The 25,844-nt window shown below is 43.3% G+C and overlaps 1 protein-coding gene across 2 annotated transcripts in view; it reads left to right on the top strand.

Annotated features, from left to right (window-relative positions):
• The window catches only part of brf1b (BRF1 general transcription factor IIIB subunit b), a 136,567-nt gene extending 130,024 nt beyond the window's left edge, over positions 1-6,543 (top strand). For both annotated transcript variants that reach the window (XM_023974222.1, XM_023974221.1), the window contains exons 18-19: positions 3,655-3,850; positions 4,223-6,543. In XM_023974222.1, the coding sequence (XP_023829990.1) occupies positions 3,655-3,850; positions 4,223-4,260 (234 nt within the window). In that variant the 3' untranslated portion in view covers positions 4,261-6,543. The remainder of the gene's footprint in view (positions 1-3,654; positions 3,851-4,222) is intronic.
• The last annotated feature ends 19,301 nt before the right edge of the window (positions 6,544-25,844 follow it).

Here is a 25,844-nt window from a genome sequence, read left to right as displayed (position 1 = left end):
CGGGGGTCATCTGCCCGTTGCCAGGCAACCCAATGCTACCTCCAGGGAACCAATGAAAGAGTCCACTAATTGGCTGGAGCATTGTGTGCAGAATGGAAGTAAAGCCTGCATTCAGGAAAGGAGAAAGAGAGAGAGGAGTGAGACGTTTACAAGACACGTTAAAGGGGCATCTTTCGAAAGAGTAACCATAAAGGTTCACTTTGGAAGCCACGTGTCTTTATGTTGTCTTTTTTTTTTTACATATATTTATTAGGAATTTGTACACGTTTTATTGACAGTGAGAGACATTTAAATGGGGAGATAGATGAGAGGGATACAGTACAGAAAGTGAGTGGTGGAACCTGAAGCTCTCTTCTACACTGAAGAAAAATATAAACACAACATGCAGCAATTTCACTAAGTAACAGTTCATGTAAGGAAATCAGTCAATTAGGCCCTAATCTATGGATTTCACATGACTGGGAATACAGATATGCATCTGTTGGTCACAGATACCTTTAAAAAAAGGTAGGGGCATGGATCAGAAAACCAATCAGTATTTGATGTGACCACCATTTGCCTCATGCATTGCCATCGATAAAATGCAATTGTGTTTGTTGTCTGTAACTTGTGCCTGCCCATGCGATAACCCCACCGCCACCATGGGGCACACTGTTCACAACGTTGACATCAGCAAACTGCTTGCCCACAAGATGCCATACATACTGTCTGCCATCTGCCTGATACAGTTTAAACCAGAATGAATCTTTGAAGAGCACATTTCTCCAGCTTGCCAGTGGCCAGCGAAGGTGAGTATTTGCCCACTGAAGTCGGTTATGATGCCGAACTGCAGTCAGGTCAAGACCCTGGTGAGGACGACTAGCACACAGATGAGCTTCCCTGTTTGACAGTTTGTGCAGAAATTCTTTGGTTGTGCAAACCCACAGATTATTCTGCTCTCCGGAAGGCTGGTCTCAGACGATCCCGCAGGTGAAGAAGCCGGATGTGGAAGTCCTAGGCTGTCGTGGTTACACATGGTCTGCAGTTGTGAGGCCGGTTGGAGTTACTGCCAAATTCTCTTAAACGTCTTATAGTAGAGAAATTAACATTCAATTCTCTGGCAACAGTTCTGGTGGATATTCCTGCAGTCAGCATGCCAGTTGCACGCTCCCTCAAAACTTGAGACATCTGTTGTGTTGTGTGACAAAACTGTCCTCAGTACAAGGTGCACCTGTGTAATGATCATGCTGTTTAATCAGCTTCTTGATATGCCACACCTGTCAAGTGGATGGATTATCTTGGCAAAATGAGAAATGCTCACTAACAGGGATGTAAACAAACTTGAGCTCAACATTTGAGAGAAATAACCTTTTTGTGCGTATGAAACATGTGACCAACACTTTACATGTTGCGTTTACAGTTGAAGTCGGAAGTTTGCATACACTTAGGTTGGAGTCATTAAAACTCATTTTTCAACCACTCCACAAATTCCTTGTTAACAAACTATAGTTTAGTCGGTTAGGACATCTACTTTGTGCATGACACAAGTAGTTTTTCCAACAATTTTTTACAGACAGATTATTTCACTGTATCACAATTCCAGTGGGTCAGAACTTTACATACACAATGTTGACTGTGCCTTTAAACAGCTTGAAAAATTCCAGAAAATGATGTCATGGCGTTAGAAGCTTCTGTTAGGCTAATTGACATAATTTGAGTCAATTGAAGGTGTACCTGTGGATCTATTTCAAGGCCTACCTTCAAACTCAGTGCCTCTTTGCTTGACATCATGGGAAAATCAAAAGAAATCAGCCAAGACCTCAGAAATGTAAAAATGTGTAGACCTCCACAAGTCTGGTTCATCCTTGGAGCAATTTCCAAACGCCTGAAGGTACCACGTTCATCTGTACAAACAATAATACGCAAGTATAAACACCATGGAACCAACAGCCGCCATACGCTCGCTCAGGAAGGAGACACGTTCTGTCTCCTAGAGTTGAACGTACTTTGGTGCGAAAAGTGCAAATCATCCCAGAACAACAGCAAAGGACCTTGTGAAGATGCTGGAGGAAACCGGTACAAAAGTATATCCACAGTAAAACGAGTCCTATATCGACATAACCTGAAAGGCCGCTCAGCAAGGAAGAAGCCACTGCTCCAAAACCGCATAAAAAAGCCAGACTACGGTTTACAACTGCACATGGGGACTAAGATCGTACTTTTTTGAGAAATGTCCTCTGTTCTGATGAAACAAAAATAGAACTGTTTGGCCATAATGACCATCGTTATGTTTGGAGGAAAAGGGGGATGCTTGCAAGCCGAAGAACACCATCCCAACCGTGAAGCACGGGGTGGCAACATTGTGTTGTGGGGGTGCTTTGCTGCAGGAGGGACTGGTGCACTTCACAAAATAGATGGCATCATGAGGATGGACAATTATGTGGATATATTGAAGCAACATCTCAAGACATCAGTCAGGAAGTTAAAGCTTGGTCGCAAATGGGTCTTCCAAATGGACAATGACCCAAGCATACTTCCAAAGTCAAGGTATTGGAGTGGCCAGCACAAAGAGAAAATTTGTGGGCAGAACTAATAAAGCGTGTGCGAGCAAGGAGACCTACAATCCTGACTCAGTTACACCAGCTCTGTCAGGAGGAATGGGCCAGAATTCACCCCAACTTATTGTGGGAAGCTTGTGGAAGGCTACCCGAAACGTTTGACCCAAGTAAAACAATTTAAAGGCAATGCTACCAAATACTAATTGAGTGTATGTAAACTTCTGACCCTATTATTCTGACATTTCACATTCTTATAATAAAGTGGTGATCCTAACTGACCTAAACAGGGAATTTTTACTAGGATTAAATGTCAGGAATTGTGAAAAACTGAGTTTAAATGTATTTTGCTAAGGTGTATGTAAACTTCTGACTTCAACTGTATATTTTTGTTCAGTATACATGTCTCTGCTGCAGTTTCAATCGGGATCCTCCCTGCCCTGGCCCAGCCATAGTGCTGTCTCTCCTCTTGTTGGTGAACCCACTAGTTAAGGCCAACATGGCTTCACACTATCCCAGTCTCCACTCTCTGTCAATCTCCCCCACTGGCCCAGGCCGGCTTCAACAAGCCTGCCTGTGAACAGTGGTGAAGACCCTTGGTCAGAGCCTTGTAGGGGCTTGAGGCTAGTCAACTTGTTCTCCCTGACCGTCTGCCATCAGGTCCCCTACTGGTGGTCATGACTTGAATGTCACCGCCTGGAGATGGTCCTCATTATGCCCTAGCATGAGAGAGAGGGAAAGAGGCAGCGACTGAAAGAGAGCGAGAGAGAGAAAGAAGAGATGGCCATGCTATAATTAGTTCAAATACCCTCCTCTTTTCCAGTACATGATGATTAATTAGGCCTCTCGCACCTCCCGGCATTGCTTCCCTTCACTCCTATAAAAATGCCTGCTGGGATATGCGGTCCCTGATTTATCCCTCACTCTCTCTGTTGCTCTTTTTTCCCCTTTCTTCCCTCTTTGTCTCCATTCACTCTCTCTAACTCACTCCCATCTATTTAAATAATATTCTAAAAATTTGCTAGAGACATGATTTAGCGACATTTCGGTGGCAGAAGTGGTCTCCAATGGCCATAAGCAGATGACAGTATTGCCTAACGTAAACACGTTCCTTTTCCAGGTGACCCCTAACCTGGCCCCGGCTGCAACCCCTGTTCTGCCCAACTTGTCTAGCCCGCCTACCCCCAACCCAGCCCCTCCAGGACCCACTATGGTGGAGAGTGGCCCGGTGGCCTATGACGAAGCGGCAGAGGATGAGGAGGAGGAAGAAGTGGAGGAGCCCTGTGTCAGTGCGTTGCAGCTCCTGGGAGGAAACGGTGAGGGAACATGCAATGCAGATCACACACACATTACAGTACAAAAACATCCACACACCACCAACACACACACAAACACAAAGACACACACAAGCACAGAAGTGAGTCATAGCATGTCAATACAGACCTGACTATAGAACGTATCCGTGGCACAATAGGTAAGTAACAATTCATTGCAAGCTCTTTTGAACGTGTGTGAATCGTAGGTGTTATGGCTTATTTTCATCAACGTTGTTAACAATTGCATCAGCCCTGAAGGCATACCCCAGGCAACATAATCCTAGCGCTGTGAGCTTGCGATGCTGCTGATTGAAATGCTAACCCAATGGACCTACACACTAGCATTTCACTCCCTTTCTCTTTTTCTCTCAGAGTACGGCTGTGAGGCTGAAGAGGAAGAGGTTTTCTAGGCTCCCATTTTTCCTCTTCTTTCATCAAACACTGTGGATTCCCCAAAATAGTTGTCTCACCATTGACCTCTTTGAGCGGGGACAGTCGCCAGAGGAAGGGAGGAGAGGAAAAGGACATCCACTGTTCAGATGAACTGCTAAGGTGAACATGGAGTGTGGCTGGGTGTGGGGAGAGCTACGGGGTATGCAAGCTTTTATTCCAGCCTTGCTCGAACACACCTGATTCAGCCAATCAATGTCCTGATCAGGAGTTGGTTAGTAGAATCAGGTGTGTTCCTGCACACCCAGTCACTCTCTATGAGGAGGGTTGGCCATCCCCGGTCTTCTAGAAAGACAGGGGGACCATTTTGGGTTGGAAACTCTGGAGTGCATTAGCAAAAGATACATATATACGCAAAGCAGTGAAGTTAAAGCAGTGCAGGGTATATGCAAATTGCAAGTGACTGGCTTCAGTGAATGGCTTCACGTTATCTTCAATGGCTACAATGTGGCTACACCACTTTAGCCATCTTGAGGAGTAGGGTGACATTTCCCCTAGATGCTGATCTTGAATCAGTTTTGCCAGTAATGAAGGTTAGAATTTGGGGGGGACGCTGATCCTGTGCTTTTTTCCTTTCCTTTTTAAAAATATTTTTCACAAATATCCACAATCCTCGGTCACCTACTTTTCTACTGTTACAGAGTTCACACTGACCCCTCTGTCCACTCAATGAGCAGTCGGCGAGAACAGCTAGGTCGTGCCAGTTCACTGGTACTGCAATGGGCCTTTTGTCATTGCCGCATTGCATTATGCTCTGTAGAGAGGGCCTGCGTCCCAAATGGCATCCTATTATTCCCTACATAATGCACTATGGTCAAAAGTAGTGCACTATATAGGGAATGCCATTTGGGAAACAGTCAGAGAAAGGGCATACCGGAGTGCATCCACTCAACCTTGCTCGCCTTTCGTAGCGGTGCTATAATTGTCAAAACAGGACATTGGCTTTAGCTGGCAGAGCTATTCAATGCATCTATGGGCACTGAGTAGCACAATGGGCACAAAAGTTGGTCAGTCCCTTTTCAATTCCAGTCATTGAAATTAACATTTGGACGTATTTATCTTGTTGTTTATTACCGACTGTCATGGGGTTGAAAGGGAATTGATACTGTGCTTACGTCCATCTTTGTTTACGTCCATCTTTGTTTACTCCCGTCCTTTGATCTCAGTAGAATCTCCCTTTATGATCATCATCAAATGCTGGTATTCACAAATGCAGTTTTTTAAATAATGAAATGAACTGGCATCCATTTTGTAAAATATGTACCTAATGCAAAACTCAGTGGGTGGTATTTTGAAAAGGCAAAGAAGTGCCACTCTTGTCATAACAAACCGTATCACTTCAAATAAATTGTGTGCATCATGTATAAGTGCTGGTTGTTTTGATAATGAAAGATTCAAAAATAAAATGCTGCTACGATTATTAGGAGTAATACGGTCACTTTCGACACTAGCGAAAGTTTTTTTGCTTTGACAAAGTGAGGCCCGATGTATCCATGAAACCTAGAATAGTACAAACACTCCAAGGCAGCTATCTCTTGGTAGAGCTCTGTATATCATTGTAAAAAGGAAGGAAAAAAAGAAAAAGAAAGTTTACTGAAATGCTTTTGTTTGTTTGTAGAAATGTCATTGTATTTTAGCTATTTTATCTTGTGTATACTTTTCCAAAGCAAATATGAAGAACTACAACTATATAAGAATGTAAATATCAATCCTTGTTGGGTAGTCTGTTTGTATGTTTATATGTTGTTTTGCCTCAAATGGCCATTTCAGAAAAAATATTAGCCTGCTTTTGTGTTTTTGTAAATGTATTTTGTTTTATGACAAAATTCTGTCATTTTATGATTTTATATGAATTCACTGGTAAACTGAAAAGGATTATAGATCCTGGTGTTCTGTATTTTGATATTTTACACGTCAACTCCMCCAGCTTTTGAACAGAACATTTCCTAACAGCATTCCAAGTTAATCTAGGCCTGGATTCAATCCAAGGTGTTATAGCGCACATCACTATGCATCCGACAATGCGCCTTTTAAAGGCATTTTCCCTGACCTTCGCAGAGATGGCATTCACAGTGCTTATGGCAGCTCAATCTTAAATTACTTTTTAAAGTCGGTTGTAGTGTACTGTGGTACACAATAACGTGCCTTGCATTGAATCCCGGCCCTAGTTAAGGAACAATAGTTCCTCAACAACACAATCACACACATTCCATTTTTATCAGTGAATAAACTCATTTCAGTTAGTGTGTATTTTTTTTATTGGATGATATGATCGTATCAGCTATGTATCTCACTGTCAAGCGGAGGGGGGGGTAGAACTCCACTGGGTGGGAAAGGGGCTTGAATCAAGAGAAAGCGAGGACAGGTGGAAAGAAAAAGTGGAAGAGTGGAATTGGTGGGAAGAAAGGGTGAAATAGAGAAAGATAGGAGTAGGTGTTAAGAAATAGTAAACTGACACTGACATTTTAATGTGGGTGGGTTGATAAAATGAAGTGTTTGTTAAAACTCTTACTCTTGTGAATTTGCAGCAGTATCATATACTCTGAATATTTAAAAGCATGACCTTGACTTGGATTATAACGAAATCGTTACAAGGTGTCCAAACTTTTATTTGTCTAGCAGAGGTACATTACATTATCTTGGCTACCATGGCTAGAAGAAGAGATCTCAGTGACTTTGAAAGAGGGGTCTCAAAGGAGCATAGGGGGTTTAAAGGTGTGTGTGTGTGTGTGTGTGTGTGTGTGTGTGTGTGTGTGTGTGTGTGTGTGGGTGTGTGGTGTTGTGTGTTGTTGTGTGTGTGTGGGTGTGCGTGCCAGTCACCAGATCTCAACCCAATTGGAGATTCCGGAGCGTCGCCTGTGACAGCATTTTCCACCACCATCAACAAAACACAAAATTCTGGAATTTCTCGTGGAAGAATGGTGTCACATCTCTCCAATAGAGTTCCAGACACGTGTAGAATCTATACCACGGTGCATTGAAGCTGTTCTGGCTCGTGGTGGCCCAATGTCTTATTAAGACTCTTTATGTTGGTGTTTTCTTTATTTTAGTGTTGGTGTTAACTGTATGTCTTATTTGGCTTATAATATGTTATGTCTCTCTATGGACAACATTTTCAACTGTCTCATCCGACAATGATGCTATTTAGTCCGGATCGTTATGAGGTGACTATAAAGGCATTATAACAAGGCCATGTATGCTCATAACAAGTCTTACAATACACTGCATCCGAATACATTATACCTGGATGCTACATTACACATTTCCCAATCCATCACTGGAGGACCCCTAGGGTATGCACCAGTGCTTAATTTGTTAATCAGGAGGTGCTGGAACACAGCTTATAAGAGCACTGATTCAAAGAGAAGGGAGAGAGAGCAAGGTGGAGCTACAGTACAGTAGACACAGGAAGAAAGAGGGGCGAGAGAAAAATCAAGTGAAAAAGAAGGGAGAGCCTAAGAGAGGTGGAGGAGAGAGAGCTCATGAATCAGTCTTGGAACCCCCAGGGTGTCTGTGTCAGGTGTGTTAGTGCTGGGCTTGACCAAAGATGTGCACAGACACCCTGGGGGTTCCAAGACTGATTCATGTGAGTCACAGCACGCCCCAATTGCACAATCTTGCATGATCAACTGTAGCCCAAACAGGAAAACACAGGTGTTTCTCTGGGTGCTGAAGCCAAGTAGCCCATCTTTAATGGATAAAATTGGCCAGCATTCTATATCTTGAATTGTACAATGTGACCGGATGTTTATTGTGGGAAAACTTTGAATATAACGTTCTAAAAATAAATACACATTTTAGCATTTATTTTTACAAACACATATCCACTCCACAAGTCTACCAAGGCGTGTTACAATGATATCAGAGGCAGGGATAATCCATTTCACTCAAGTCAAAGGCAGCATTCCAATTGGCACTCTATTCCTTAGTAGTGCACTAGGGCTCTGGTCAAAAGTACAGTCGTGGCCAAAAGTTTTGAGAATGACACTAATATACATTTTCACAAAGTCTGCTGCCTCATTTTGTATGATGGGAATTTGCATATACTCCGGAATGTTATGAAGAGTGATCAGATGAATTGCAATTAATTGCAAAGTCCCTCTATGCCATGCAAATTAACTGAATCCCCAAAACACATTTCTACTGCATTTCAGCCCTGCCACAAAAGGACCAGCTGACATGTCAGTGATTCTCTCGTTAACACAGGTGTGAATGTTGACAAGGACAAAGCTGGAGATCACTCTGTCATGCTGATTGAGTTCGATTAACAGACTGGAAACTTTAAAAAGGAGGGTGGTGCTTGGAATCATTGTTCTTCATCTGTCAATCATGGTTACCTGCAAGGAAACACGTGCCGTCATCATTGCTTTGCACAAAAAGGGCTTCACAGGCAAGGATATTGCTGCCAATAAGATTGCACCTAATTCAACCATTTATCAGATCATCAATAACTTCAAGGAGAGCGGTTCAATTGTTGTGAAAAAGGCTTCAGGGCGCCCAAGAAAGTCCAGCAAGTGCCAGGACCGTCTCCTAAAGTTGATTCAGCTGCGGGATCGGGGCACCACCAGTACAGAGCTTGCTCAGTTCGGCAGCAGGTAGGTGTGAGTGCATCTGACTTTTGGAGGATGTCCTGGTGTCAAGAAGGGCAGCAAAGAAGCCACTTCTCTCCAGGAAAAACATCAGGGACAGACTGATATTCTTCAAAAGGTACAGGGATTGGACTGCTGAGGACTGGGGTAAAGTCATTTTCTCTGAAGAAATCCCCTTTCTGATTGTTTGGGGCATCCGGAAAAAAAGCTTGTCCGGAGAAGACAAGGTGAGCGCTACCATCAGTCCTGTGTCATGCCAACAGTAAAGCACCCTGAGACCATTCATGTGTGGGGTTGCTTCTCAGCCAAGGGAGTGGTCTCACTCACAATTTTGCCTAACACAGCCATGAATAAAGAATGGTACCAACATCTTCCGRGAGCAACTTCTCCCAACCATCCAGGAACAGTTTGGTGATGAACAATGCCTTTTCCAGCATGATGGAGCACCTTGCCATAAGGCAAAAGTGATAACTAAGTGGCTCGGGGAAGAAAACATTGATATTTTGGGTCCATGGCCAGGAAACTCCCCAGACCTCAATCCCATTGAGAACTTGTGGTCAATCCTCAAGAGGTGGGTGGACAAACAAAAACCCACAAATTCTGACAAACTCCAACATTGATTATGCAAGAATGGGTTGCCATCAGTCAGGATGTGGCCCAGAAGTTAATTGACAGCATGCCATGGCGGATCGCAGAGGTCTTGAAAAAGAAGGGTCAACACTGCAAATATTGACTCTTTGCATCAACTTCATGTAATTGTCAATAAAAGCCTTTGACACTTGTAATTAATTATAATTATACTTCAGTATTCCATAGTAACATCTGACAAAAATATCTAAAGACACTGAAGCAGCAAACTTTGTGAAAATTAATATTTGTGTCATTCTCAAAACTTTTGGCCACGACTGTAGTGCACTAGAGAATAGGGTGCCATCTGGAGCACAGTCTTCCCCAGGGCAGCCGCATTGCTAAGATGAATAAGATGTTTTTCATAAACACGGAGCATGGGTCTGAAATTACTTTGACAGCTAACTTCTCCCACAATGTGTGTATCGGCGCTGACCCCATGCAAGCTTGACATCACAGATAGAACAGTGAGCCAGATATTTCACCGGATGTATAAATGTGAAGCATCCGATTGGCGTTTCCACTCACTACCAAATACGGTGATGATACGGTTTTCTGTTTCCAAAACTAGAATCTGTAACAGAGTGAACTGCGTTTTGTAGACTTTACCCTTTGCCAAAGTTTTCAAAAAAAATGTAGAAGGGGTGCAAGGGCGAATTCAGTTATTGCACATGCGCATTTCACAGCATAGGCGTTCCTAACGGAAATATGCAAATAAATGGAAGAACGCGCCAATAGGATCTCACTAGCTCCAGCTTGGCTCTGCCCACCTCCTTGCTTGTTCTGCCCACTATGATTAGTTTGCTCCCATTGAAAAACGACAGGCTTGTGYTAGTTAGACATTTTCTTGTTGACGTCATTACATAATGGCAAGAGATAGCTGCATGAGCTGATAGCAGGAGTTCAGCTACTGTACTTATGCCGAGTGGAATGGGGGGCGGGGGAGGCAGGAGCWGGTTGTACACGTCAAATCAAATCAAATTTTATTTGTCACATACACATGGTTAGCAGATGTTAATGCGAGTGTAGCGAAATGCTTGTGCTTCTAGTTCCGACAATGCAGTAATAACCAACAAGTAATCTAACCTAACAATTCCACAACTACTACCTTATACACACAAGTGTAAAGGGATAAAGAATATGTACATAAAGATATATGAATGAGTGATGGTACAGAACGGCATAGGCAAGATGCAGTAGATGGTATAGAGTAACGAGTATATACATATGAGATGAGTAATGTAGGGTATGTAAACATAAAGTGGCATAGTTTAAAGTGGCTAGTGATACATGTATTACATAAAGATGGCAATGCAGAGATGATATAGAGTACAGTATATACATGTACATATGAGATGAGTAATGAGGGTATGTAAACATTATATTAAGTGGCATTGTTTAAAGGGCTAGTGGTACACATAATTTCCTCATTCCCTTATTAAAGTGGCTGGAGTTGAGTCAGTATGTTGGCAGCGGCCGCTAAATGTTAGTGGTGGCTGTTTAACAGTCTGATGGCTGAGATAGAAGCTGTTTTTCAGTCTCTCGGCCCTGCTTTGATGCACCTGTACTGACCTCGCCTTCTGGATGATAGCGGGGTGAACAGGCAGTGGCTTGGGTGGTTGTTGTCCTTGATGATCTTTATGGCCTTCCTGTGACATCGGGGGTGTGGTGTCCTGGAGGGTAGGTAGTTTGCCCCCCGGTGATGCGTTCTGCAGACCTCACTACCCTCTGGAGAGCCTTACGGTTTGTGGCGGAGCAGTTGCCGTACCAGGCGGTGGTACAGCCCGACAGGATGCTCTCGATTGTGCATCTGTAGAAGTTTGTGAGTGCTTTTGGTGACAAGCCGAATTTCTTCAGCCTCCTGAGGTTGAAGAGGCGCTGCTGCGCCTTCTTCACAACGCTTGTCTGTGGGTGGACCAATTCAGTTTGTCCGTGATGTGTACACCGAGGAACTTAAAACTTTCCACCTTCTCCACTACTGACCCGTCAATGTGGATAGGGGGTGCTCCCTCTGCTGTTTCCTGAAGTCCACAATCATCTCCTTTGTTTTGTTGACGTTGAGTGTGAGGTTATTTTCCTGACACCACACTCCGAGGGCCCTCACCTCCTCCTGTAGGCCGTCTCGTCGTTGTTGGTAATCAAGCCTACACTGTAGTGTCACCGCAAACTTGAGATTGAGTTGGAGGCGTGCATGGCCACGTAGTCGTGGTGAACAGGGAGTACAGGAGAGGGCTCAGAACGCACCCTTGTGGGGCCCCAGTTTGAGGATCAGCGGGGTGGAGATGTTGTTACCTACCCTCACCACCTGGGGGCGGCCGTCAGGAAGTCCAGGACCCAGTTGCACAGGGCGGGGTCGAGACCCAGGGTCTCGAGCTTGATGACGAGTTTGGAGGGTACTATGGTGTTAAATGCTGAGCTGTAGTGCGATGAACAGCTTCTCACATAGGTATTCCTCTTGTCCAGATGGGTTAGGGCAGTGTGCAGTGTGGTGCGATTGCGTCGTCTGTGGACCTATTGGGTCGGTAAGCAAATTGGAGTGGGTCTAGGGTGTCGGTAGGGTGGGAGGTATATGGTCCTTGACTAGTCTCTCAAAGCACTTCATGATGACGGAAGTGAGTGCTACGGGGCGGTAGTCGTTTAGCTCAGTTACCTTAGCTTTCTTGGAACAGGAACAATGTGGCCCTCTTGAAGCATGTGGGAACAGAGACTGGGATAAGGATTGATTGAATATGTCCGTAAACACCCAGCCAGCTGGTCTGCGCATGCTCTGAGGACGCGGCTGGGAATGACGTCTGGGCCTGCAGCCTTGCGAGGGTTAACACGTTTAAATGTTTTACTCACCTCGGCTGCAGTGAAGGAGAGCGCCGCAGGTTTGGTAGCGGGCCGTGTCAGTGCACTGTATTGTCCTCAAAGCGAGCAAAAAGTTATTTAGGCTGTCTGGGAGCAAGACATCCTGGTCCGCGACGGGGCTGGTTTTCTTTTGTTAATCCGTGATTGACTGTAGACCCTGCCACATACCTCTTGTGTCTGAGCTGTTGAATTGCGACTATTTTGTCTCTGTACTGGGACTTAGCTTGTTTGATTGCCTTGCGGAGAGAATAGCTACACTGTTTTGTATTCGGTCATTGTCCGGTCACCTTGCCCTGGTTAAAAGCAGTGGTTCGCGCTTTCAGTTTCACGCGAATGCTGCCGTCAATCCACGGTTTCTGGTTTGGGAATGTTTTAATCGTTGCTGTGGGGACGACATCGTCAATGCACTTTCTAATGAACTCGCTCACCGAATCAGCATATTTGTCAATGTTGTTGTGTGGACGCAATGCGAACATATTCCAATCCGCGTGATGAAGCAGTCTTGAAGCGTGGAATCAGATTGGTCGGACCAGCGTTGAACAGACCTGAGCGGGGAGCTTGTTGTTTTAGTTTCTGTTTGTAGGCTGGAAGCAACAAAATGAGTCGTGGTCACTTTTCCGAAAGGAGGGCGGGGGAGGGCCTTATATGCGTCGCGGAAGTTAGTATAACAATGATCCAAGGTTTACCAGCCCTGGTAGCACAATCGATATGCGTATAGAATTTAGGGAGTTTTGTTTTAGATTAGCCTTGTTAAAATCCCAGCTACGATGAATGCAGCCTCAGGGTGTGTGGTTTCCAGTTTACAAAGAGTCAGATAAAGTTCGTTCAGGGCCATCGATGTGTCTGCTTGGGGGGATATATACGGCTGTGTGATTATAATCGAAGAGAATTCCCTTGGTAGATAATGCGGTCGACATTTGATTGTGAGGAGTTCTAGATCAGGTGAACAGAATGACTTGAGTTCCTGTATGTTGTTATGATCACACCACGTCTCGTTAATCATAAGGCATACACCCGCGCCCTCTTCTTACCAGAAAGATGTATGTTTCTGTCGGCGCGATGCGTGAAGAAACCAGCTGGCTGCACCGACTCCGTTGCGTCTCTTGAGTTAGCCATGTTTCCGTGAAGCAGAAGAACGTTACAATCCCTGATGTCTCTCTGGAATGTTACCGTGCTCGGATTTCATCAACTTATTGTCAAGAGACTGGACATTGGCGAGTAGTATGCTAGGGAGTGGAGCGCGATGTGCCGTCTCCGAAGCCTGACCAGGAGACCGCTTACGTTGCCCCTTTTACGGCGTCGCATAGGGTCGCCGGCTGGGATCAGATCCATTGTATTGGGTGGAAGGCAAAACACTGGATCCGTTTCGGGAAAGTCATATTCCTGGTTGGAACGATGGTGAGTTGACGTTAATCTTATATTCAGTAGTTCCTCCGGACTGTATGTAATGAAACCTAAGATTACCTGGGGTACCAATGTAAGGAATAGCACATAAAAAAACWAAATACTGCATATTTTCCACGGAACGCGAAGCGAGGCGGCCATCTCGGTCGGCGCCGGAAGTGTAWATGCATGCACGCACGCACGCTTGTAAGCACGCACCCACAGAATATAGATGTTTACACTGACTACTGCCATGTGCACACAATCCCACTTGTATAGAATAAGCAGTACTAAACACATGCAAGCATACATACAACCACACACGCACAATGAATGCACATGTGGAGCAGATACACATGGCCTGACCTTGAATTGGACTGTGCCTCATCCTCACCTGAGCTCCCTGAAATGAGGGTGATCGATGAGGGAGGACAGCTCGAGCCCCACTGCACATACTGATACATAGGGCAGAGGAGACGATCACTCTCTCTTTGCCTGTGTCTACTGTACTGTATCTCTACCTTGCTCTTTCTCCCTTCTCTTTCTATGGCTGTCACTGCCTTTTCTCTCTTTTCCTCCGCGTGTATCGATCTTTCCCTTCCTTCTCGTTCTCTCTGTCTCCCTCCATCTTTCTTTCTCTCACATTCCCTGTAGGCCATAGAGCCAAGTATCAAGAGGCTACCAATGCCCCTGCAGCTACACAAACCTTCCTTCGGGATCCCTCGTAGTCGAGTACGATTTCCCTCCAGCTATCACAGGTCCGGGTTATGGTGTGGCTGGCCACGGTTCCAATGATGTCTGAATAGGCCAATCCGTGCGTGACCTGCACATTTCGTCACAGTGGGGCACCGGTGTCTGTCCTTTGCGGCGTGCTCTTTTCCCGGCTAGCGTTATCTTATTTCGGCCTCGAAGAGTTGTGTTCCATTAGTGATTTTGGTCTTCCATGAGGATCTGTCAAGGGAATGGATTACCCAGTTGTTTGGATCCATAGGGAGGAGTAGGGTAAGTTGAGCCACCCCTTGTTTCTAGGAAACCATACACAAAATATTTTGTAAGAAGTCATAATTTAACGGAGTCTGAAGGAAGAAACCACATGGAAAAAGTGGTACGCATGTTAGGTCCCCAAAAAATATTTTCAAAAAGTAAAATGAATTTGTATTTCATAATGCTTGTATCTAAACCAAAGTAGACCATTTAAAGATTGTTTTATACATCAGATCTACAATATGAGGTCCTAAATCGAGCATGAAAGTGCATCCTTGTAGCTACAGTGCCTTCAGAAAGTATTCACACCTCTTGCCTTTTTCCATGTTTTGTTGTTTTACAGCCTGAATTTAAAATGGGTTACATTTAGATGTTGTGTCACTGATGTACACACAATACCCCATAATGTCAAAGTATAATAATGTTTTTAGACTTTTTTACAAATTCAGAAATATTAAAAGCTGAAATGTTCAGGAGTTCAAGAGTAAAAATGTTCTTAACAAGTCATATAATAAGTTGCATGGACTAACTCTGTGTGCAATAATAGTGTTGAACATGATTTTTTAATGACTATCCCATTTCTGTACCCCACACATAATTATCTGTAAGGTCCCTTAGTTGAGCAGTGAATTTCAAGACACAGACACATTCACCTTCATTCACATTCACCAGGACAACAACCTAAAACACAAGGCCAAATATACACTGGAATACTTTTTTTAAATTATTTATTTTACTTACCAAGACAACATTGAATGTTCCTGAGTGGCCTAGTTACAGTTTTGAATTAAATTGGCTTGAACATCTATGGCAAGACTTGAAAATGTCTGTATAGCAATGATCAACAACCAACTTGAGTGAGCTTGAATAATTAAAAAAAGAATAATGTGCAAATATTGTACAATCCAGGTTTGCAAAGCTCTTAGAAACTTACCCAGATAGACTCACAGCTGTAATCGCTGCCAAAAGGTGATTCTAACATGTATTGACTCAGGGGGTTGAATACTTATCTAATCAAAATATATTGCGTTTTATTTTCCATTAATTAAAAATAAATCTTCACATTTTTCTTCCACTTTGACATTACAGAGTATTTTGTGTCGATAGTTTACAAAAAAATGGCAATCTAATCAATTTTAATCACACTTTGTAGCACAACACAATGGGGAAAAGGTCAAGGAGTATGAATACTGTATTCAAACGGTGTGAAGGCACTGTATGTATGTGGGCTAATATAGTAGTATTTTTGCAATGTGTCATGCATATAAACTCAAGATAGTGAATTTTTATTGTTACAGAGAAGACAATCATTCCCCGTGTATACAAATGTAAAACAAGTAAGGGTCTAGCCCCCATTGAGGTTCTTACGAGAGCAGCCAAGGAAGTGAGAGAATGGAAGAAGTCCATTTTAGCAGCAGCAAGAGATACATTTTTTTTGACTGAATGACACTGAAGAGGTACACAAAGGATAACGAACATGTACCTGTGTGAAAGAAAGGCTATGAGAGAGTAACAGGCACACAACGTCTTGTCTGATGACATGGAGTCTCAGCTTGATAAACATATCAAGAGTCTCCCGGACCAGTTTCATGGGCTCAGTACCTTCGAATTGGCACATCGAAACAACATCTGTCCCAGACAACTAATCAAGAAATGGAAGGGTAAGTGATATTGAACAGAGTGAGGTATTCGGGAGGTATTCAGACCTGTCTCACCCTGATCTGTTTCACCTGTATTTGTGCTTGTCCCCACCCCCCTCCAGATTTTGSCCATCTTCCTCATTATCCCCAGTGTATTTATACCTGTGTTCTCTGTATATTGCCAGTTCGTTTTGTTTCGTCAAGCCTACCAGTATTTTTCCAGGGCTCCTGTCTGTCTCTAGTTCCTGTTGTCTAGCATTCCCAGGTTTCGACCATTCTGCCTGCCCTGAGCCTGCCTGCTGCTCTGTACCTTTCGGACTCTGCTCTGGACTACTGACCTCTGCCTGCCCTTGACCTGTCGTTTGCCTGCCCACCTGTTTTGTTTTTTGATTAAACTTGTGTTACTTAGAAACTGTCTGCATCTGGGTCTTCTCCTGAGCCTTGACACAGACCCCTTGACTTTTTCCACATTTTGTTACATTACAGCCTTATTATAAAATTGATGAAATAAAACAATTTCCGCAGCAATCTACACACAATRYCCCATAATGACAAAGCAAAAACTGGTTTTTAGAATGTTAGCAAATATATAAAAAACATAAATACCTTATTTACGTAAGTGTTCAGACCCTTTGCTATGAGACTCGAAATTGAACTCAGGTGCATCCTGTTTCCATTGATCATCCTTGAGATGTTTCTACAACTTGATTGGAGTCCATTTGTTGTAAATTCAATTGATTGGACATGATTTGGAAAAGCACACACTTGTCTATATAAGGTCCCACAGTTGACAGAGCATGTCAGAGCAAAAACCAAGCCATGAGGTCGAAGGCACAGATCTGGGGAAGGGTACCAACAAATGCCTGCAGCATTGAAGGTTCAAGGACAACCATCTCTGCAGCACTCCACCAATCAGGCCTTTATGGCAGAGTGGCCAGACAGAAGCCACTCCTCAGTAAAAGGCACACGACAGCCCGCTTGGAGTTTGCCAAAAGGCACCTAAAGACTCTCAGACCATGAGAAACAAGATATTCTGGTCTGATGAAACCAAGATTGAACTCTTTGGCCTGAATGCCAAGCGTAACACCTGGAGGAAACCTGGCACCATCCCTACAGTGAAGCATAGTGGTGGCAGCATCATGCTGGGGGGGATGTTTTTTAATGGCAGGTACTGGTAGACTAGTCAGCATCGTAGAAAAGATGAACGGGGAAAAGTACAGAAAGATCCTTGATGAAAATCTGCTCCAGAACGCTCAGGACCTCAGACTGGGGCAAGGTTCACCTTTCAACAGGACAACGACCCTAAGCCTACAGGCAAGACAACGTAGGAGTGGCTTCGGGACAGGTCTCTGAATGTCCTTGAGTGGCCCAGCCAGAGCACTGACTTGAACCCAAACGAACTTCTCTGAAGACACCTGAAAATAGCTGTGCAGCAACACTCCCCGTCCAACCTGACTGAGCTTGAGAGGATCTGCAGAGAAGAATGGGAGAAACTCTCAAAATACAGGTGTGCCAAACTTATAAAATATACATAAGTATTCAGACCCTTTACATCAGTTTTTTTATTTTTAATAAATTAGCAAACATTTCTAAAAACCTATTTTTGCTTTGTCATTATGGGGTATTGTGTGTAGATTGATTCAATTGTTTATCCCCTTATCAATTTTAAAAAGTCAAGTCTGAATACTTTCCGAAGGCACTGTATATATCTGAATGTAGGCATACATTTTAAGATATACAATATACCACACCCCCATTTCATGAATTAATCTTTGACCTACCAGCATCATCACCCACTGTCACAGGACACCATCACCAAGGCGACTCAACTTACCCTGTCCCTATGCTCAATTTACCCCATACCCAGTGTAAGTTTTGCAAAGAGACAATATCCTGAAATATATGTAGATATATTCACCTTGATATAGTGATCCTGCATGTAAAAAATGGCTCAACATAACCCACTCTTCCCTATTTCTTGAGCTGTGCTTTAAGGTCATGGAAATGCTTTTTCTGACCTCCAGGGGCGCTGGATCCATCTCTGAGCTGGGAGTAGAAGACCTGTTTAGGAAGCCTTGAGTTGTTTATACTCACAGGGTGACCTGCCCATCGGAGTTGATGTTTCATAATTGTGACTTCTGTACTGGAGTAGTTGGTTCACTCCAGGACTCTGATGTTGGTTTGAAGAAGAGGGTTGGTGCAATGATGCAGCTTTGCTTTACTCCGGTCGTTACCTTATTCAATCAGATCCATGCTAGCTGACTCCTATATAGCTGTTGTTTTGATGTGTCTGAGGTAGAACTGCGTTAGAGCTGCCAGTGTTATACCTATCATGGACATTGCTATTGGCTGCTCAGTTGCATTAGTATAAATCCTATGCTGGAATGTGTGATGTAATCTACTTCATTTCAAGATTTTCAATTTGAACCCTTTCTTGTTCTGAACTTCTAGAGCGAGTGGGATGTGTGGCTTCGTAACAATGACTAATCAAGCAGCCACTCACCAAKTTGACAGCTCCAACACAGTGACATATCGCCTAACTAAAAACATATAGCGGGTTAACGCTGAWCTGATTTAATCTAGGTCTTCGATTGGCTTTGTGGTTTAACCACCGGAGAGAATGACAGCCTTCATACTGCCATGCAGGAGACAGAGGATGTTGACACATTTTGAAAGTCAGCCAGATCTCATGACGACTCTCTGCAGTGCCTCACGGTTAACAGAGTTAAAGTTCCTTTTCCGAGTCAAAAGCCTCTCTGGGATTCAGGGATGAGTTTTTTGTAAGGGGTTTAGTAGGATTCACACTCATCCCCTACCCCCATAAGCACACGCAGTCACAACAAGCACACATATTTACAGTATTTGTAGAAAGTGACTATCTTTTTCAACAGCTTGGTACAGCTCTAGGATCAGCTTCCCCTCCCCAAATCCTAGCCTGAACCCTTAGGGAGGAAAATGCTAAACCAACCCTAGATCAGCATCTAGGGGCAACTTCACTCTACACCCACCATGTGGTCTGGTCAATAACGTAGACACACTGCAAATCTTTCAACCGCCACACAAAAACCCTTAGCTAAAAGAGGTCGGCCCACGCTTTGAAGGAGTCTAATGTGATACCGCACTACAAGGGGCACCTCAAACAAAGGGATCAGTTACGAGTATGATCAAACGGAGACGGGAGAAAAATAGATAAAATCTGAGARGGAAGAGGAGGACAGGTGGCGGTAATGCAGTTAGAGAAGCAGACATTTGCAGTGTCGTGTTACTGCGTGGGTCGGAGAGCAACCTTTAGGGAACGGGATTCTTTCATTGACCATATTAACTTCGTGAACATGTCAAAACAAAAATTTGTCACTGGAGAGTGGCGGGGTGGTCAGAAGAGTAGTCCATGTGGAGTTGTCAAAAGTGTTGCCCATGCGGTAACATTTTATTTGGAAGGTCCATCTTACTGTAGATGCTCTAACATCTGGACTGTAATGCTCTAACATCTGTACTGTAGATGCTCTAACATCTGGACTGTAGATGCTCTAACATCTGTACTGTAGATGCTCTAACATCTGACTGTAGATGCTCTAACATCTGGACTGTAGATGCTCTAACATCTGGACTGTAGATGCTCTAACATCTGGACTGTAGATGCTCTAACATCTGTACTGTAGATCTCTAAGCACTGTACTGTAGATGCTCTAACATCTGTACTGTAGATGCTCTAACATCTGTACTGTAGATGCTCTAACATCTGACTGTAGATGCTCAACATCTGTACTGTAGATGCTCTAACATCTGTACTGTAGATGCTCTAACATCTGTACTGTAGATGCTCTAACATCTGTACTGTAGATGCTCTAACATCTGGTACTGTAGATGCTCTACATCTGTACTGTAGATGCTCTAACATCTGTACTGTAGATGCTCTACATCTGACTGAGATGCTCTAACATCTGGACTGTAGATGCTCTAACATCTGACTGTAGATCAGTAACATTTTATTTGGATAGTCCATCTGTACTGTAGATGCGCTAACACTGTACTGTAGATCAGTAACATTTTATTGGATAGTCCATCTGTACTGTAGATGCTAACATCTGTACTGTAGATCAGTAACATTTTATTTGGATAGTCCATCTGTACTGTAGATGCTCTAACATCTGTACTGTAGATCAGTAAATTTTATTTGGAAGTCCTCTGCTACTGTAGATGCTCTAACATCTGTACTGTAGATCAGTAACATTTTATTTGGATAGTCCATCTGTACTGTAGATGCTCTAACATCTGTACTGTAGATTAGTAACATTTCAACTAACTATCTACTAACCATAACCGTAACTCTTACCCTAACACTTGTTCTAAACCTCACCCTAACCTTAGCAAGCAGTTGCTTATCAACATATAGTGATTCTCTACACATAGTATGACTATATGTGACCACCCATGCTACCAGAAATGCCTCCTTCCTCCCTATAAATATTCAAGTTGTACAGCACTATCCGTTTGGCACAACAGTTGTGATACAATTGAGTTTTTTGGCACAAAAATAAGCACAATGGCTGTGAACTTTTCTGTGCAAACAAACTTTCCATTGTATCACAAAAATATCACTTGTATCAGAACCATTGTGTCAAATACGTTGTACATCAGTTGTACAACCTGAGTGTGTACAGGGCCTAAAAGAACAGCGAAAGAGATACACGAATAAGTCCACCGTTAAGAGGCTCATATGGTTTTCAAATTCAATTTTATATCTTCCCGTTTGACGATTTGTGTTTAGAGTTGCTCTTAGCCACAAGATAATTATGTCTGTCTGCCTGTCGGAGTACCTTATAATGAACTCCAAAAAATTATGGGTCGATGAAGACAATAACCAACATGAACCCCCCAGAAAAATACTTGTACACACCAGCTGAGCTGACAAAAGTTAAATAATTAAACATTTGTATGCTAAATTTGATTGTTATTGCTGACAGTGTTCTTAGGTTGGAAATCTTTAAGCACATCTGAACGAATAAGGCAACAGGCTATGATGGCATCTCTGCTTTTCTAATAAAAACATGTACAGAGGAACTTATCCCCGCTTAGTGCTCCATCTTTCAGAGGTCTGTACACTTCCATACTGTCCCATCTCTGTAGGAAATGACTACAGACCTGTTGCTGTGACCCCCCCTATTGTAATTACATGTTTTGAAAAGATAATGGGAAAGGAAAGGGAAAGGGGGATAACTAGTCAGTTGTCCAACTGAAATATGTCTTCCACATTTAACCCAACCCCTCTGAATCAGAGAGGTGTGGGGGGCTGCCTTGATCGAAATTCAAGCTGCCTTAATCGACATCATACACGTCTGACACCCGGGTGTGCGAGCGCCGTTCAGATGTGAACCCTTTGTTAGATCCTTATCAATTTGCCTAAAAGGCAAAGTCGTGGGACTGATGATTCAATCAATAGCATAGTGCATCTCATTGTTAAGCATCTGGAAAACCCCAAGGCCTATGCTAGACTGCTGTTTATTGATTTCAGTTCAGCGTTTAACATGCTACAGCTACATGTCCTACTCAGCCAGTTAAAGCAGATGGGTGTTAACGACTACACCATTAGCGGTTGGGGCTCCAGAGTGGTGCAGCGGTCTAAGGCACTGCATCTCAGTGCTAGAGGCGTCACTACAGGCCCTGGTTCGATCCCAGGCTGTATCACAACCGGCCATRATCGGGAGTCTCATAGGGCGATGTACAATTGGCCCAGCGTCGTCCTGGTTAGGGGAGGGTTTGGCCTTGGGTAGGCCGTCATTGTAAATAAGAATGTGTTCTTAACTGACTTGCTTAGTTATATAAATAAAATGTTGGTGGTACCACTCATTCCTGACTGGCCATACTCAACCGGTTAGAGTTAACAGTATACTCTCTGAGTCTAGACATTAGCACTGGGACCCTGCAGGGTTGTGTGAGTTCTCCTATCTTATCACACTGTGCACAGATTAATGCAATACCAGTAAGCAATACCAGTAATTACGATAATTATAATGTCAAGTTCTCTGATGATTCTGCCATTCTTGGTCTGATGTATAAAGATGCTGATACAACTTGGTACAGGTCAGAGATTCGAAGGTTTGTCAAGTGGTCCTCAATGCAAATAAATGTGTTTTTTTACCCCAAATCTATTGGTGACCACGTGCCTGTGGTTGTCCACAATGCCAATTTAGCACATGGGGAAGTATTGTTGAAGCTACCTAGCCTCCATTTTGGCACTACCCCACCATTCTAAGAAATATTTGTTTTTTTCCAAGTGTATTCTATTACAGACATCTTAATGCATACTTGTAAATTATACTATGCAAGTTAAACATTTAAAAATATATACTATGTTACTGTCCCCACTACAACAAAATAAAAATAATAATGTTGTCCTTGAAACACTGTCACGCCCTGACCTTAGAGATCCTTTTTATGTCTCTATTTGGTTTGGTCTGGGTGTGATTTGGGGTGGGTATTCTATGTTATTTCACTCTATTATTTGTATTTCTATGTTTTGGCCGGGTAGGGTTCTCAATCAAGGACAGCTGTCTATCGTTGTCTCTGAGAACCATATTTAGGTAGCCCTTTTTCCCACCTGTCTTTGTGGGAAGTTGTCTTTGTTTGAAGGCACTATAGCTTCATGTTTTTTTGGATTGTTTATTGTTTTTGTCGGCGTCATATAAATAAAGTAATATGTAAGCTCACCACGCTGCACCTTGGTCCTCTTCATTCAACGCCGTGACAGTACCTCCCACCACAAAAGGACCAAGCAGCGTGGTAAGGGGGACTCATGGACTTGGGAGGAAATCCTGGATGGTAAAGGACCCTGGAGGCAGGCTGGGGAATATCATCATCCCAAGGAGGAGCTGGATGCTGCAAAGGCGGAACGATATCGTTACGAGGGAACACAGCTAGCAAGGAAGCACGAGAGGCAGCCCCAATATATATTTTTTTTTTGGGGGGGGGGTTCACGGGGAGATTGGCAGAGTCGGGTTATAGACCTGAGCCAACTCCCCGTGCTTACCGTGGCGAGTGTCGTACTGGTCAGGCACAGTGTTATGCGGTGGAGCGCACGGTGTCTCCAGTGCGCGTTCACAGCCCGGTGCAATACATCCCAGCTCCCCGCATCTGCCGGGCTAGGGTGAGCATACAGCCAGGAGGGGTTGTGCCAGCCCTGCTCTCCAGACCTCCAGTGCGCCTCCTCGGCCCAGTATATCCTGCGCCAGCTCTGCGCACTGTGTCTCCGGTACGTCTGCACAGCCCAGTGCGTCCTGTGCCAGCGCCCCACATTTGCAGGGCGAAGATAACCACCCAGCCAGTGTCTTACCAGAGGCTGCTGTTCTGTSCTGCCAATTGTGTGTATAACCCGCCAGCTGTATGTTATTAATGTCGTCGTTCAGCCATGACGCGGTGAAACATAAGATATTACAGTTTTTAATGTCCCATTGGTAGGATATACGTGCTTTCAGTTCGTCCCATTTGTTTTCCAGCGATTGAACATTAGCTAACAGTACGGATGGCAACGGCAGATTAGCCACTCATCACCTGATCCTCACAAAGCACCCTGATCTCTTTCCACAAAATCACATTTTCTATCTCCAGCGAATGATGGGGATGAGGGCCTGTTTGGATGTTTGGAGTATATCCTTCCCATCCGACTCATTAAAGAAAAACTCTTCGTCCAATTCGAAATGAGTAATCGCTGTTCTGATGTCCAGAAGCTCTCTTCGGACATAAGAGATGGTAGCAGCAACATTACGCACAAAATAAGTTACAAACAATGCGGAAAAACAAACAAAATAGCATGGTTGGTTAAGAGCCCTCCGACACCAAATGCAGTCCTTTGCGATTTTATAGTATGATATTATATTCTATATATTTTTTGTTGTTGCATTTTCCAAACAAATCGCTAGGAATAAAGTGCAGAAGATGTCCAAACTGATGAGTAAAGGAGGATAGCTTTCTGTAAGCATAAACAAGGCCACATCCACAACTACAAATCACTCGGAATAAAACAAAGAGCATGAGCTGACATATTCCCAACATGTTCAGTACATATGAAGGCCTAGATTGCCTGGCAGTGGAGAAGGCAAACAGGTCTTTCTCAAGCATGCGTTGAGGTGGAAGCTATCGTGGTTTAAAATAGTGGTATCACAAGATAGCAATGTCAAAGGTTATTTTCAGTACAAAATTACAATAATATAAAGACAACGTATGTAAACATCCATGCATAAAGACCTGTTTGGATGTAACTTAACCTGTTTCTGTTTCTACTTTGTGCATTAGGGCCTAAGTGTCTTTTTTTTATACTGTGCATTAATTGTATTTTGTTCACACATCCAGATACTCAGCTCGTTTGTGTCGTGACTTTTTTTAGGGATGGGAGCGATTCTCTGAATATTTATTTGTACAGCTATGGACAGGTCGAGGCTATCGGGACAGTATTACGCCCAATCTTAAATCACTGGATAATAAAAGAAGGCTGTAATGATGAGTATACAACTATTAACTATAACAGTGTGCGGTTTTCTGTTGATTTATAAAGCTTGTGTCATGAGGGGAGATCCAAGGCAGGTTTTCTTCATTTGCATATAGGGTGGGACCAGGAAATCCGGTCGAAGTGGGCAGATAAGAGACATTCTATTACCATGTGTAGATGCAACAAATCTCGATGAGATAGTGATCGGATCATCGTGATCGGATGACGACAACCACATGTTAATGCAAGGTGTAACCACGGCTTAAGACAATTTCCCCCTGGGACAATAAAGTTCATCCTGTCCTATCTTCTCTTTGCAAATTCTTTTTTAAATGGATGTTCTTGTACATCACGCAAGTTTGGGCCTTGGACCAGGATAATACAAACTTCAAAGTTGGCTTAAACCTAAAGTTTTGTACTTTATAGCTAAATTTACAACGCAGATTCTTTTGTGTAATGTCTATATTCATTAAGGCCCCGATTCTGACCCGAGTTAAGCACAACGCGCATAAATGGAACGTTATTCCCTTTATATACACTATTTTCTCTGCGTATTCTGACCTTGAATTTAAGCATGAGAATAGCATGCTATTCATTCAGGGTGGAGATYTAAGAAATGAAGGTGTGTCTACAGATAAGCCGTATTCTGACCTTGACTTCATTCCCTCATAATTCCACCACCTTGACGTGCAAGGAACCCATGAATAAGATTAAATAACAGCATTATCCATGCACTGTAATTCATAAATGGATAAGAGCTATTGATAAGAGCTAGGCAAATGAGTACTCTATTTGGAGAAGGGAACTGTAAATACACATAGCAATTGTTTTAGATTATTTTTCCCTATGATCCATGGTGACGAATGTGAAACCAGCCATATGGAAGCAAACTGAAAATCATATCAACATGACCTGTATTGCGGCCCCTTTTCCACAGTGAAATAGGCTATAAATAGCTGGTTATTCAGGATTTTAATTGTGTGCCTAAT

This window comes from Salvelinus sp. IW2-2015, linkage group LG28 (assembly GCF_002910315.2).
Source record: "Salvelinus sp. IW2-2015 linkage group LG28, ASM291031v2, whole genome shotgun sequence".
Classification (NCBI taxonomy): Eukaryota; Metazoa; Chordata; class Actinopteri; order Salmoniformes; family Salmonidae; genus Salvelinus; species Salvelinus sp. IW2-2015.
Note: the sequence above shows the minus strand (reverse complement) of the source record. Positions and strands in the feature narration are given on the sequence as shown.